Here is a 16,486-nt window from a genome sequence, read left to right as displayed (position 1 = left end):
CAGATAGTACTGTTAAATTCATTTTTTTCTTTGCTCAAGTATTTGAAAGTTGCTATTTCAATTTTGAACAGTGGCATGAAAACTCTTAAAACCTAAGCCAAAACAAGTAGAGACCACTGATGATAGATTTTTAGCATTTCAGGAGGGTACCTGTGAAGCATCTTATTAATAATCAACATGCATGATAATGATGATGAAATGCAGGCTTGTAGATTTGGACAAACCCCATTAAATGAATGAAAGAAGCAATTTGATGTAGAGTCTTTTATTCATACAGGTGTGAATACAGTATACCCTGTAAGGTATGTAAATCCCAATTCATTCAGCTGAGCACTACCTACACATAAACAAAGAGGAACTCAGACATATTTTTAAAATTAATAAGGACCTTTTCTTCTGCTGGACATTTAGATGATATCACATAACAGTTATGCTACATCAAGTCTGAAATAGTTTAGTTTAAACAGAAGCAGCTGGCTCTAAATAGTTTAGTTCCTTTTTTATTCCAAAAAAGTAAGGTAAATGGAATTTGCCAAAGTGGGTCAGTGGCAGGCTAACACAGCTTTTCTATACTTATGGATTTATACACACATAAACTTATACATACAGCAAATATGCAACATGTATTCATGCATACATATAAATATAACATTAAAAAAACAATAATGCTGCTCAGAGAATGTTAATTAATACTGGAGCATAATCAGTTGCTGTTCACACAATACCGGTATGCCACAAGAAAAAGAAACTGCTTTATAATCTGTTGGACCGCAATCAGTTCCTATGTCTTGCTAAGTGAAATTGATTTAAATTATTTAGTGGCAACTGATAATAAAAAATGTGTTTCTGATCTTCCCTCACCACATTTCAGCTACAGTTTTCTTTTTCACCCACATTATGCTTTTCAGGGAATTCCCACACTTCTTACAGTTTAATCCTAGTTTCTTTTAATTAGCTTTGGCTAGTCTGCATGCTGTTCTATCTTGCAAGGCCAGAGGGAGAGAAGGGAAGGAGATAGACTGAACAGGTGGAACTGAAGTATGGCCAGCCACCACCCTCCAGCTTTCAACAATGGATGAGCAAAAAAGAAAAATCTTTATTTCATTGGGCAATTATTTGCATGGCGCCCTTGACATTCATCCCAAAACAACAGAATTCTTACAGTGCAAAAATTGGACATCCCTCATTTTAGGTGATTATCTGAACTGTAGCAAACTACATTTACAACTGTTTAATATTTAAAACTAATAGCAAAATATTAAAAATGGCCAGGATTCAAAAAACTATGAAATGGATTCCTGATTAGACTCTGCCAGTGGGAAATAGCCTGCTGTTTTGGGGGAAGTAGTGTATATGTATGTTTTAAAGGGCCAGGAGTTTGCAAAGAATTTTGAAGTAAACATGAAAAATAAGTGATCATTTAAAAGTTAATCCTTTCAATATACTAGACCCCTTGTGTGAAGTAAAGCCAGTTTTTAGGTCATGATCTTTCTTTACTTGGAAGTAAATTCCAATAAATTCGGTGAGATGTACTCGTTAGCTATGTAAAGGCATAGTTAAACCTATGATGTTACTCTCTCTGAAATCAGAATTACCATATTCTAAAATACAAAATTTTATTTTTCTCTCAGTTACAGTACATAGATATAGGCCGTAGCTTCCATTCTAACAGATGCTCTGGATTTCTAAAATTATAGTGATAAGTGAACTTCAGACATGTAAACTATGTTATGCATTAAGAATAAAATTAAATTTAAATTTAAATTAAATTTTATTAAGAATAAAAAATAATGCTTACTTTTTTTTAACTAATAAAAGATTTTCACAATTTAAATTGTGACAATATAAATTTCAAAAATCTAGTCAATTTAGCAAAAACACTGGTAGCTTTTGCATACACTTAAGAAATAAATCATAAGCACACTTATTTTTTAATGTATTGTTTCACAGCCTTGATGTTAACCATAATTGGGAGTTACTTTGGAATTTAGTGGTGATCTTACACATGGTTGCAACACAATGAATTTTGAAAATTCTACCTAAGAATATATAAATGCATTTGAGGTTAAGAATTAATGTTTCTTTAATAATTCTTCAGTTCAACATTAAACTTGTTATTGATTCTAAATGGGACTTTGAAGTATTATTTAGCTTAATGATCTTTTCTATGAGGTAAGATTTTTTTTCTTAACTTTCTGAGAAAAATCTTATGACCTGTCTGGTCTTTTAGCAAACAAAGGAAGCTTTGAACATACAGCGTCTTACTTCATTACCAAATAAGTAGAGGAATAATAATTGAAAGGGAGTGAACTTAAATCATCTTAACAGGCGTTAGAACCTAGTTGAAACCATTCTAACATATTGTAACAGAAGTGTGACACTTCCAATGTAATTTGTACAGAAAAATGTCAAATCTTATCATTCAATCTAAGATACTATTTACTGTATTTACCATTAAATCCAACATACTATACTATTACTATTCTGTAGTAGTAATTGCACCTTTTTTCAATGGTGCATAACCATATTTATGAAAATATAATGTAATCTTTCAACAAATAAATTCTTAATAGAAAAAGAGGACAGTTATCACTAAGAATAAGCTTGTGACCATGCAGAGTTATTTTTTTAAATATCACATTAAAAATGATAAAAAGAGACTTAAATGTTAAACACTGATTATACTTTTTGCACTAACGTCTTATTTATTCTTCAAGGCATACGGCCTCCTCTCCTGTTCAATATGCTTTAACAACTATGGACCTGAACATTCAGAATGGCAGAATTTGATAACTGGCTTTGATTCTAGCCATTCTTGTTTACCCACTTGTCATATGGATAACATGATTTTCATTATGACCCCAAGGGCTCCTTAATAAAAACACAGGGTCTTACTTAAATTGGCGTCTTCCAAGGAAATCTTGAACTTCAGCTTCAGAGAAGCCTTGGATAAGTAATGGGTAGGTGATATAGTTTGTCAGTGGCTTATTTGAGATTAGGATGGCCATAGACTTTGCAACTATTTAGAGCTAGATGCCTACAAGGGGGTTCTCAGATATTTAAACATTGAAGAAACGTTCATCTTTCATATTAATCGTTATGAAACGTGCCAATAATTTAATATCCATTTTCTAATGCTATCAGCAATTGGCAGTGTAAGTCTTCCTTGTTACTTGCGTCTAGGTCACGACTTCTGCACGGTCAGACATGGTACTTCACTTTTTCAGTTCCCGGATTCCTGTAAAATAAATACATCTGCACTACCACGGTTAACTGCTTCAAGTTACAAAGGAAGGAACTTGATGCATTGCCTCTCTGAGTAAAGGATGCTAATTGTTAACATTTCTCTTTAAATTTTCACAGAACAAAAAGCATGTGTGTTTGTCTGCAAGGTGGGAAAGGTGATTCAGCCCCCTGAATAAATTTAAAAACAAAATAATATTTGCTCAGGGTGACTTATAAATAAATATGAGGCAACTATTGGTGCCAAGTGTGATTCTGCCATTAGGTTGCTAGTTAAATCAGTCCAGATTTAAACTTGTAAACTCCTTGATTTGTATGGAGAAAGACATCTGGATTGGGTTTATTAAAATCTGCTGATGTTTCCAGAACTAAATTTGTGTGGATATAGGCCTCTGGGTAGTTAGATCAAGAAAGCGGAAGCATGCGACTTGCTTATCTAGTTACCTGACTTCCAGCCCTGTACAGGTGTGCTTGAATAAATTAACATTAAATACGTCCGATGAGCCACTGCATACATTATCAACAAAGGTGAAGATGTGAACAAATACTACCTACCTCCTGTTATCACCTCTTAAACACCACAGCAGCCATCCCCCCTCCTTTTCCATTCATCCCGCTAGCTTTTGAAACTTAGAAAGTTAACTTTTGGAAACTGCTTTCCGAACAAATCTATGCGATTTTTGAGGAGCCCATCAGTACTTCTAGAAAGGAGGTGCTTTAAAGTAGGTGGTGGTGACTTTAAAGGCATGCGTAATTAACTGTGACTTAATAGGAGAAAATATAGTACTTGAAGGTGTTAGCTGCTTGCGTAACAATTTAATAAAATAATTTAGAAGTGCCTCTTTTCTTTTTTGAAAACTCTACATCCTCAGGCACACTTTCAGTTGTGCTGTAGCTTGAAGCCATTTCACTGGCGAGTCGGGACTGCTCGGCAAGGCGAGGAATTTGTTTCTTGCCTTGCCAAATCAACCCTGCAATCAGGCAGTGTCTTCTGTTCATAATGTCTTCTTTCTGTGATTAGTTAATTTTCTAACTTCATAAGAAAAGGAATCAGAAGTAAATAATGGCTGGCTTTGCATCTTTTTTTTTTTTTTTCCCTGCTGCATTCCTCTTCTTCCACAAACAGTTTGGTTTGAAAGCGGCTAGGGAATTCTATTTTCTTAAAATTCTTGGCAAAATGGGATAGCTTTATCTGAGATCCTCGGTGACTGTTTGGAGATAAATGAACTGCAGAATTCTTCATCCACTGCCCCAAGTGAATGCCTTTTCTTAACTGGATGAAGGCATATGTAGTTCACTATAATCACATAGATTTTCTTCCCCCACGTGGTCTCGGTTAAATCTCTCTTAGTGATTTGCAAACAGTTTGCAGATATAGTTGAAAAGTATAATATAAAATATAGAAGCCATTGCTATGTTAGTAGTTGCAGAATGCGAAGCCTTCCCGAAAAGCTAAGGGAAGTAGGATGAGGTAGGACCAAGCTTTTTAAGTTGTATAAAATCCATTCTTCTTACAAGGGTAAGCAGAGAAATAATGAAGCTAGTTGAACAACGAAGTATTTGTTTGCGGTGTTAGAACAGTGTCTAAGTTGACAACTAGAAGCGATTTGACTGAAACCAGACATTTTTTTAACCAATGCCATCCTGTCATATAAGTTGATATTGCAGGAAATTTAAACTAAATTATGATGTTAATTGCATTTCTCGGAGAGTTGGGGGTGCTTTCCTTGAAATTTAATGAAGACCATGCATACTGATACAGAAGAAGATAATAGAATAGAATTAGAATAGGAGAATTTTTGTTTCAAAAGGTGAGTTTGGGCTGTAGGGGATTGGAACTAAACATATATTATGCTATAAAGATTAGAGTGGTCAGCAGAAGTGAGAGATTTATTAAAAGCACTCCTTAAATAAAGCCATAGATGAAGGACATTTAAATCAGGGTCCTATGTTCCACACCCTTTCTTTTAAATCAGAATTACTTATTAGATTTACAGAGGTCCATAATATGACACCACCACCCAAAAAGTGGTCTTGAAAAAAAATCTTCTCTTGATGCCGAGGTCAATGCCGTATCACTCTTACATCTTTTATTTCTGTGAGTCTGTCCTCCCCCCCGCAAATAATAGCTGTTAAGACCCCATATTAAAAACTCAATATTTATATAGCATTTTACAGTTTACTGAAGTATCCCATTGCCTTTATTGCTCTATAAATGAGCAGTTATTAGACAGTACTATAATATCAACTAAATATCAATGGCTAGTAAAAAATATCAGTCCTAAACTGGAGCTTTGGGAGGCAAATACTTTTAATGAGATTTGAAAGGAGCTGATTCTTTTCTAGGTTCAGAAATTTTCAGATAGATATTCTAAGATCAGCATTATTGAGATCTTTTCTTTAATACAGGAGAATTTAACTGTCTAACATATATTTTCCCTTAAAAGATGTGAACTCTTATTTGAACAGAAAAGCTTTTCCCCACAAAAACTTTTAATTTGCCCTAGTAGTATGTATCATATGGGACATGGTGGCTCAGTGGGTAAGCCGCTGAGCTTGTCGATCAGAAGGTCGGCAGTTCAACGGTTCGAATCCCTAGCACTGTGTAATGGGGTGAGTTACTGTTACTTGTCCCAGTTTCTGCCAACCTAGCAGTTCGAAAGCACGTAAAAAAAATGCAAGTAGAAAAATAGGGATCACTTTGGTGGGAAGGTAACAGCGCTCCATGCGCCTTCAGCATTGAGTCATGATGACCATTGAGTCCACATGACCATGGAGACATCTTTGGACAGCGCTGGCTCTTTAGCTTAGAAACGGAGATGAGCACTGCCCCTAGAGCCGGAAATGACTATCACACATGGGCGGGGGAACCTTTAGTATGTTACAGATATATAAACCATAGGCTTAATTGAAAAAAAGCCTTTTTTTCCCTGTGAAATTCAAAGAAGCTCAGGCTGGGATTCACTTGAACATTTTGCATTGGTAGCTATTCGTTTTTATAAAGTTTCTAAATTCCAATTTCCATATCAGATATGAATTTCAAATTATGAAATTCATGATAGATTCCAAAAGTGTTGAGTTGTAGGTTATGAAGTTCCTTTACTTTTTTTTTTGAAGTCCTTGCCAGAATAGTTCTTTCTTTTTTTTTTATTTCATTCATCTCAATCATTTTGTCCCATAATTAAACTTGACATCAAAATATATATTAAAAAAAAAGATAGTCAAGTTGTATGTCTGTACATCTCAAGGACTGTTTCTATACAGGTTTATGCCTGCAGTCCTTGAAATGTCTTTTTAAAGATTGAGCATGAGAAGAATCACATGATTAGTTGCATAGACATTTTAGAAGTTCGTGAGATACCATGCACACCATGAGTTTCAAGATTTCTTAAGAAAGGGTGCCCATTCAGTGAATTCGGAAGGCAGCAGCTCTGCTGGAGAAACCTCAGAAGTTTGATAACCATATATAGAAACAGCACTTATTCTACAGGCTTTTTAGCCTATACAGTCACAAAGGGGGCACAGCAGGGTCACTTGGCTCAGTAGTAATTGTGTTTTACAGACTTCTAAAGCAATTGGCTCAGTCAGTCCCAATTCAATAAAAGTGGAAAGCGAGAGCACTTTTGTTCTTCTCTTTCTCCTACTTTTTTTTTTTTTTACTCGAAATTATTTCATTCAGCAGTCTGTCTTTTTTATTACCAGGACTTGACATTAGCACTCCAAGCTATATTAGCATCCATTTCAGCAGTTCAGTAATGGTATTAAAAAAACACTTAACTTCAACGGTGAATAGTTGTATGACAGTGCCATAAAAATCCACATTAAAAAAAAATCTTATGTATTTGTCTCTGATTTTTTTTTTACTTGTTTAACCACTTCAAAACTGTGTTGTCATTTATAAAGACTTTCCCTTTAAAGAAACATGCTTGAAAATCATGAATTTCCATGCCTCTGTTCCCCCAAAAGTCAGAAACCATTTTAAAAGTAAAACATGGGGACTGAAATATAAGCTGTGTAGATATTAGAGAAGAGTAGGACTGCATTTATTTTGTCTCTACTAAAGCATACTGATGTCAGACATGCAAAATGCCTATTGGGTTCAAAAATTAATTAAAAGAGAAGGAAACTTTAATGGCATGTGACAGAAACCAAGGGAAAAAACAATCATCTCCAAATATCAGAGATGAAGATTTTGGATAGCTTGCATATTTGGGAGATTTTTTTGAACCTAGCATTCTCTTTTTATTTCTATCTGGAAGGAGACCTTAAGTACCTTGGCAGTCTTGAAGCTTATAAATGACAACATCAGGTTCTAAATTTTGATTAAACATTCTGTAATTAATCAATAGTAGATATGAAGCAGTTGTTGGGGTCCAGAGCTGTAAAAAGCTTGAGACATAAAACATTACAAAGTAATTAGAGTGTGCTTCTTCACAAGAGAAAGGATTGCCTTCAATAAAGAGGTAAATGATAGCACCGTGTTTATTGTGGACGTAGGCAGCCAGTGCAATATGATAAACTGCAGGAGATACACATATCAGTAATCATCTGCATTATTAGTGTCATTAATCATAATTCTAAAAATATGACAGCAGCTGCCAACTTTTGACCAATTTTCCTTCTGCATGTTGGCCATTATAACTTCACTAACAGACTGCAGAGCCCCTGTGTGTGTGGCAGTTTTGCATTGAGAATGGAAGGTTAATTATATTTCAGCTGCTGATTCCTTCTCTCCTTGGAAAAGCCTTTGCACTTTGACAATCCCAAAAGCTCACTGCTGTTAAAGCAGTGAAACTACTTTATTGAAATTTTCTTTGTTGGTCAGGAATGAGTAGATGTGATATAAGCATCAGTCTGGGACAGTTGCTTACAGTTCATGCTTCAGAGTAGCCTTAGAACAAAAACTCAATTTTTATTTCCTCTTTACTTGGCCTCTGAGGCATAGTTTTTTTAAAAAACAAAAAACAAATCAAAATTTCTCAAATTTAATATCCAATAACAAGAGATGTATGGAGCAATCCCATTAAACGTTGGGGACCAAAACTGGCATAGATATATCTCTCTGCTGATAATCAACTACTAAAGCTTAGGTAGGCAATTACTAAAATATTTTTTAAAATTTGCATAAGGAAACATAGTAGATCAGAAATCAAACCAGTATGCAACTAGCAGTGCTTTAGAAATATTACCACACTATTCCAATGTAAATACTTGCAAAAAATAGTTTAGCATCTAAATATACAATATTTAACTTTTAAAATTAGTTGTCAGATTTTGTTTCTTCATGGCCACAACACACTTCATTGTTAAAATGTCACTTCAAGTCAAGAACTTTGACTTTTAATGTTATTCCTGTAATTTGAAATCTAGTCTACATAATTCATTCAAATTCCTTTCTAACTAGGAAATACATGGTTAAATTATTCCCAATATAATAAACTTAATCCAAGATAGATCAAAACTTTCTCAAAGTTCATCACTCCTTAACTGATTCTTGAACTGAGCCTTCAGAATACATGCAGTTCCATTTCTCAAATAAACTCAATGCTTTTCATCAGCCATTTTGTGTTTCTGGCTGTGAGGCACTGAACCAAGTCAAGGTGCATACACATACACACATGTGAATAAACTTTTCAACTCACAGTGCATTCCAGAAATGGAAGACATTGTTATAATCTCTTTGGAAAAGCTGTATGTGAGCACTTCTGCACAATTTGTGAAATTACTCCAGCTGGTTAATGTGAAATATATGTCATTTCTTTATCAACATGCTGTGCAATTCCTTAAACCAGGTTGGTAACTCCTGTGGTATAATGATGTATGTAGGCAGCATAACTGCCTTTTGAGTAGCACAAACTAGTATTTCAAACCAGAAAATAACAGATTTATTGCAGAGAAGCTATAATACAAATGTATGTAGGAAGCACATTAATGTCTATAGTATCATATGGCTTTAGTGCCAATAGACTTGGGAGTCAAATACTATGGATGGAGATGTCAGGAAATTTATTTCCTGTTTCTTTCTAAAAATTTGTGACCTACCTATTCTTCCATTTCATGGAGCTTGAATTCAGAAATTCCTAAATATTGTGAGAATATTCTTAGGAGAATAATTGGCATGAATTTTGGACCAAGTATTTTGCTCTAAAAACCACTGAGTTCAAATGATCTTCCATGCAATAAATCTCAGGAATTGGTATTCATTAAAAAAAGAATTTGGCCTTTCATGGATGGCATGCAGAAGATCCATAAAAGCCACTGAAGCCACTCTCTTCAGGTATGTATGAATCACTTGTGTGCAGATAGCTTGCAAACATTCTGGAGACGGGGAAAGAATTGATAATCTCAAACAATTACCAGTAGCTAGGACTGCTAATTATAATTAGGTTAGCCTGCTGTCAACTGTGTATAAAGCTGTGCTCTAAACACAGTGCATATTCTACACCATTCCTTAGCTTATTTTAGCAAAGCCTGGTCCCTTTTTTTCTTTATATGACACTGACTAATTTGGGGTGTTCTAAACTTTTTGTCTCTCCACCACCACCGCTTTCTTCCTTTATAATGAGATAGTTTGCATCAAGCCAGCTTGTAAAGTGTGAGCTTGAAGTGCAACAGTTCCACATTTGGGAGTAACTCTGGCAACTGGTCCAGTGGTAATGCTTTTTGTTTGTAATGTCTTTTGATCTTAACGAATGACAATAATAATATATTAAGATTATGTCTTGACCTTGAGCACATTCAGCTGTTGAAAAATGTAATTCTGTTCACACCATCAGCATCATTTCATTTAACACCTCAACAGGTATGTGTTGAATTTCCAAGCCTTGCTAGAGTGGAGAACTCGATTTTGCAAGAAGCTGTGCAGACAAAAAAGGCCCAGTCAAGAGAAAATACCCTGGTAAATTCAGAAAAAAACCATTTGCCCCAGGGGAATACACGCAGTCAGCACAGATGTCATATTGATATTAATGCTTGGGAGCGTTTTGAGGGATAAAAATGGTTTCCCTTTGCTCCGGCTCTGAGCTGTTTGTATGCAAACGGCTCAGCCGCCTCTGCAGTTATACCCAATAATTCTCCCCAACGTTTCCCGACTTACAACATTTATAAAGTTGCAAAGTGGAGTAAACAAACCATCTGTTTGGCTTGACCATATATGTCACGCTCTCTTATTAGCATATTACGATTCATTTAGTAAACAAATTTGGTGATTTTGCTCATGTCAAAGTCAGAGGGAGCTCAGAAGATGATTAACATTCCTGGGACAGGCACGCTAATACATCGCTTCCTCCTCAACAGCTAAGTGGCTCCTCGGGAGAATTGCTCCTTGTTGACAAGAAGAGACTGTCAATTTTGTTTGCCTGCCACATTATGGGCCGTAAGGGGATGGGGGAATCCAGAGAGTGAGAAGCAGCGGAGGCAGCAGCATCCTTCACTGCAGAGTGAGAAAGACACCTAATTCTGATAAATGGCCCACCCCAACACATCCTACCTGTTATTACAACAGACGTGCCATATCTGTGCAGTAAATTAGCTAAACCCCTAAAGAGTTTGGTGAGAGCTTATCTCCAAGTGAATAATTTGAGCAGAGAGGGAGCTGCCTTCGTGACCGGTGTGAATGATTGGTTTCATATTGAAAGGGGTTGGTAATGACTTAAGTTCCACGTCTTGAATTTGCAAGAATTTTGCTTGTTCTTCATTTCCTGCATTTAATAAGCGCTTCTTTACTTCTTTTTTTTTTAATAGGTGCTGAACTGTTTTTTACCTTTTGGATTTTCTCCCTATAAAAGGTTAATATTTTCTCAGATTCTATGCCATTTGTAAAAGCTTTAGTGACTAATGTTACTCATGGTGCTGGGGGTTGAACTGTAATTTCATTGAGGGGCTCAATATTCTGTCAGCAAATGCGGCTTGAAATAGGAGTAATGAAAATCCTTCCTATTAAGCATCATCAGTTATGAAAACATCTGATGTTGAACCCTGCAGGAAAGAAGAGGATGCACATATATTTTTTTGTGAAATTCATTTGGATAGCATTTTTTTTTTCTGGGTTGAAAAGACAGGACTAAAGAGAGAATTCATGAAAACCAAGATAAGAAATACTTTTGTTATTTCAGAGTTTCAGCCTCTATTCATAATTAGCCGAACTCTTATTATCATACTATCATTATGATTTCAACAGTACAGGGAAAACAGGGTATATATGGCACACAGGAAAGAAAGTATCATACCATGTTGCTCTGTACAGAGGCTTCCTGGTCTTATACTACTGTGGCCAAAAAGTAAAAAGCAATCAGTTAAATATAAAGCATGAAGGTTTGCCACTTTTTTAAGCAAAAAAACCAAACAAACTTGTTTTATTTACATTTCACAGAATAACTTTAAAACATAGTTAGAACCTGTATTTATGTTGTTGATCTTCTCCAGGAATTCATCAACTATTTACCTTGAATAGTGAACTGCATCATGAATATTCCCTCTAGTAAGCTGTTTTGAATTTTAGGCCAAAGTAAATATGCAAAGATAAACAAAACAAAGACCAAACTACTGCAATTCATTTGGCTTTAGCGTAAATGTCTTTTAGCCACCCACTTTTGCCAAAAATGCAGGGAAAGGAGCATTTGATGATGTATGTTACATACCTAAAGGCAAGCAAATTTCATTTTAGGCAATCTTTAACTCTGGAGGACACATATCTACAGCATTAGACATACATGCCTGCTACAGTGAAGAAGCAGAACATTTAAATTCTCCCAAGAATCAGAAAACGTGTCAGATGCCGAAATGATTTCCCTTACTTTTTTGTCTTGTGTTGTATTTGCTACAGTATGATTGGCCCTGCTGTTTTTTCCTTCTTTCTTCTTTAAAGCCCGTGTATATCTTGCCTAAATCAAGAAAGCTTCCAGTAACAAGAAGAGTGACTGATTTGAGAATGTCAGTGGATCTAGCTGTGCAGTTTTCCAGAGTGAAATGAATATGATCTGTGTTTGGCTACAGATGCCACCTTCAGAGAACATCATAAGCTTAAGAAAAGTATCCCCCAGGTTGAATTCCATTAATACTTGCAAAAGCCTCTAGGAATGCATTCCTCCCCCTGCCCTGCTCCCAAAACCACCCCAGGTAGGCCAAAAATTCAGGCCCTTCCATTGAGTGCCTCTCTTCCTTCTCCCGAGCAAGAGTTCTTCCTAGATTTAAAAGCACTGGGCTGGCTGAGAAAAAGCCAAAAAGTGAATGATTGGAAGAGATTACACTTCTGCTTCTGATTTGAATATGGAGTTGCATAGAGTTGTGTTTTTATTAACTTTGCAGCACCTTTTTTATGTACCGGGGCTGTAGTGTTTTCAGAAATTAGGTTATATATCTGCAAAGTAATAACTAAATAGAAGGATTTAGATCACTTGCATTCAGAAAATGATTGGGGAAAATGTGCACACTCTGCACAAACCCATGATGCCTAGAAAAATTAACACTACCTTAAAAAAAATAACAATGGATGGCCTTAAGATTGGGAAAACTGGAAGTGAAGCAAAGCCAAAACTGCCAGATTCAGGATTTCAAATCAATGTCTCAAAGTATACATTGGAGTATGAGGAATTAAGTTGAGAATGTCAGAATCCATATGTCAGAGTCAGATATTTTGGACATTTGCTGCAATATACTTTTAGGAAGTTAGAGAAATGAGTAGGTTATGTTAATACGGTACCTTGATAAATATTATCTATTGTATTAACTGCTTTAATTGTTATTGTCTCCTTTGAGGAGCCTTTGGAGCTGTTAGTTTTGTGATATATGTTATGTTTTGTGAGACTGAGATTTATTCACTGGGGATCTGTGTTGTGCTGGTTTAAGTCTTTGTTGACCCCGATACTCTGCAGGATTTCTTGATTTTGTAGAACAAGGGTAGGTCGCCTGTGGTCTGCATGCTCTGTTGTCCCTGGAGCTCCAAGATAGTTCTGCCAAAATTTAGCAGCAAATCATCAAATAGGAACAGTGAAATCTCATTCCCCCCCCCCAATAAAGCTGCCAAGATTTCTGTAAAACAATAAATAAATAAATAATTTAAAAATCAGTGTGGTTAACTCTCCTATAAGCATATCACAGTTATTTTGGGGGGTTAGAATAGAATAGAATTCTTTATTGGCCAAGTGTGATTGGACACACAAGGAATTTGTCTTGGTGCATATGCTCTCAGTATACATAAAAGAAAAGATAAGTTCATCAAGAATCGTAAGGTACAACACTTAGGGTAGTTCTAGGGTACAAATAAGCAATCAGGAAACAATATCAATATAAATCGTAAGGATACAAGCAACAAGATTATAGTCATACAGTCATTTTGGGGGGTTTTGGGGGAAAAAAACCCAGCTCCAAAATTGAAATGAAGGCGTGTTAAAAGACTTGGTCCCATGGGAAAAACTGGGGGGAAAAGACAAGTGGGGATGTCTTCTTTTGAAGAATGGTAAATTTTAAAACTAAAATGAAAAATTGTTAGCCCTTTATAGCCCTGGCCTATAAAGACAAATAAAACTGAAACTACAGTTCCCCCAGTTACAAAAAAGTTGCTTTCCCCTGTTTTTCTACAACAAAAAAGTGGCACAACTTCATTGGAGGTGCACATTCCCTGGAAATTAGCTATTAATTCAGTGGGGCTACAACACAAGACATACAAAGTGTGTGGTAAATGAAGTAAAGAGGACACTACAAATCAGATGTGGCTCCTACCTCCAGGGATTGAAATCTGAAAGATTAAGATGCCCTGAATTTAGCCCATAACTATAGAGGTGCAATTTATATTATTTTTAAGCTGCTTCTTTATTGCTATCGCTAAATTTGAAAAAAGAAAAATCAATCCACACAAAATAGAAATATAAGCTAAATCGTTTTTAGTCAAATTCATTCAATAGATATGTAATTACGTATCAGAATCAATAACCATTATAGAGGAAGTATATGAAAAATGCAAAGGCCAGAAATAAACGTTCTTTAAAAGGTAGAAAGTACCTAAACTTCATGATATGTTTAGGTTAATATTTTTAAGTATTTGTATGATTTATTTATGTCTTGGATTTAGATTCTGCCTCACCTTCAGGAACTCAAGCTGGCCTACAATGCTCTATTTCTTTCATGCTTCCCCTTAAAGCAACAGGCCTGAGGGGGCCCACAGGGCCCACAATCACCCCATGATCTTCCATGGCCATGGTTAAAATTGAACCTCATTCCTACTGGTTCTAGTACAACTTCCTACTGTGGTTTAAAATAATGAACTGAGGAAATGTTGATAGCACCTTATTCAAAGATTTGTTTTAGTGTAGTTATACTGTAATTTTAATATATTCAGATATCATTTCTAAAAATGAAGTTTTTGTTCTAAAGAAATCTTTTATCAACACTACCATAATATTTCTCACCACACTAATACTTTGCCTTGTATGTTAATGAAGTAGGAAGTATTGAAGGAAGGTCTCCAAGAAATTTAGTTATAAGGACTTGTTAATTTACAGTTGCAAAGACCTCTCCTTTAAATTTATCAAGCTTTCTATGGAATCAGTTCCAAATCTAAAAAGCCCCTGAGGAAGATGTATGACCCCTTTCCTGCTTTCTGTCATTGTTTCTACATTCCATTCATCTGCTTCCTCTAGGCAAATGAACCTAGAAGGAGAACCGCTACTTAGAAGGAGAAATCTTTCTCCTTGCTCTGTCTTGTCACTGATTTATGCATATGAACCAGCAACAACATCAAAGAAAAGATAGATCCAGGTCAGAGAGCCTGAGGGTCAGCAGTAAACCCATTCTAGTGAGATCCTGCCCAGTTTTTACCCATGCTATGAAAAGCAATGTGGGAATTTGAACACACATGTGAAGTGTTGTTAAAATTTTGATTTCAGTCTCCATAGAGTAATTTCAAAGATGTATGCTATTTGCCTTTAACTCTTAATCATCAATCATCTCTGGCTGTAATATTACTCACCGATATGGAAAATATAAGACTATAAAATATAGCAAACAATATCGTCTTAGTTCCAGGTAAACAAACTAAGCTAAGCGGGGGAGAGGGAACTTCAGCCCAGGAAACCCAGCTGCCGATGGTCTACGACAGAATTGGGAAACACCGATGTTTTCCTACAGGAGCTGAGGCTTCCAAGCAGCGGTGAAATCCAGCAGGTTCTGACAGGTTCTGGAGAACCGGTAGCGGAAATTTTGAGTAGTTCGGAGAACTGGCAAATACTACCTCTGGTTGGCCCCAGAGTGGGGTGGGAATGGAGATTTTGCAGTATCCTTCCCCTGGAGTGGGGTGAGAATGGAGATTTTGCAGTATCCTTCCCCTGCCACGCCCATCAAGCCACACCACGCCCACCAAGCCATGCCCACAGACTCGGTAGTAAAAAATGTTGGATTTCACCACTGGTTCCAAGTAATACACCCATAGCAAATAGAACTCCGAAGTGGGTAGGTTCCTCAAAGAATAGTTTTATTGGATATATCATATTGGCACAGGCTGGTGAAAACAAACTAAATGGGTTATTTTAATTACTGGGCCAAAATTATTTAATTGTTTTTAAACTGTTTTTTAAATTTTATATGTTATGTTTTATCTCGGCTGTGCACCGCCCTGAGTCCCGCAGGAGAAGGGCGGTATAGAAATATAATAAAATAAATAAATAAATAAATAAATAAATAAATAAATAAATAAATAAATAAATAAATGTTCCCACGGTTTTCACCTAATTAAAAGTAGAAGTTTTTCCTCAAACAATCAGTCACATGGTCCTATCAGGGTACAACCCGGTTGCTTGGTAACATCAGTCTTCCTTTCTTCAGCCACCTGTGGAAATGTCCTTGGTTCACAGGGCAAACTATTTTGTTTTGGCTACAAAACCCCAGCTATCACTATTCCCCCCTCCCTAACTCTCATCTCCAGTGTGGCAACCCTGGAACCTCAAAATGGCCTCAGTCAGATCAGCTCCAGAGTTGACACTAGATCTTTTTTGTTAGAAAGCATTATATCATGGATGGGAAATCTTCATGTTTCTGAGTTATATCTACTAGCACCAATGGTGGTATTCAGCCGGTTCTATCCAGCTCGGGTGAACCGGTAGTGGTGGCTGCGGGAGGCTCTGCCCACCCGCCTGGATGTCATCATGTCCCGTTTTTGACAATTTGCACATGCGCGGATGTGGCGCATGTGAGTAAAACGTGTGCGCTCGTATTTGCGAACAGGTAGCAAAGGTAAGTGAATACCACCCTG

At 36.2% G+C, this 16,486-nt stretch overlaps 1 protein-coding gene across 6 annotated transcripts in view; it reads left to right on the top strand.

Moving 5' to 3' along the window:
- The window catches only part of BNC2 (basonuclin zinc finger protein 2), a 437,236-nt gene that overhangs the window by 410,530 nt on the left and 10,220 nt on the right, over positions 1 to 16,486 (top strand). The window contains exon 5 of one of the 6 annotated variants that reach the window (XM_034410490.3): positions 10,987 to 11,030. The exons of the other annotated variants lie outside the window; for them this stretch is intronic. Within the exon in view, the coding sequence (XP_034266381.1) occupies positions 10,987 to 10,993 (7 nt within the window). The 3' untranslated portion in view covers positions 10,994 to 11,030. The remainder of the gene's footprint in view (positions 1 to 10,986; positions 11,031 to 16,486) is intronic. 6 annotated transcript variants of the gene reach the window in all.

This window comes from Pantherophis guttatus, chromosome 2 (assembly GCF_059756535.1).
Source record: "Pantherophis guttatus breed Tessera chromosome 2, ASM5975653v1, whole genome shotgun sequence".
Taxonomy (NCBI): Eukaryota; Metazoa; Chordata; class Lepidosauria; order Squamata; family Colubridae; genus Pantherophis; species Pantherophis guttatus.
The sequence above is the reverse complement of the archived record's forward strand: the minus strand, read 5'-3'. Positions and strand labels throughout refer to the sequence as shown.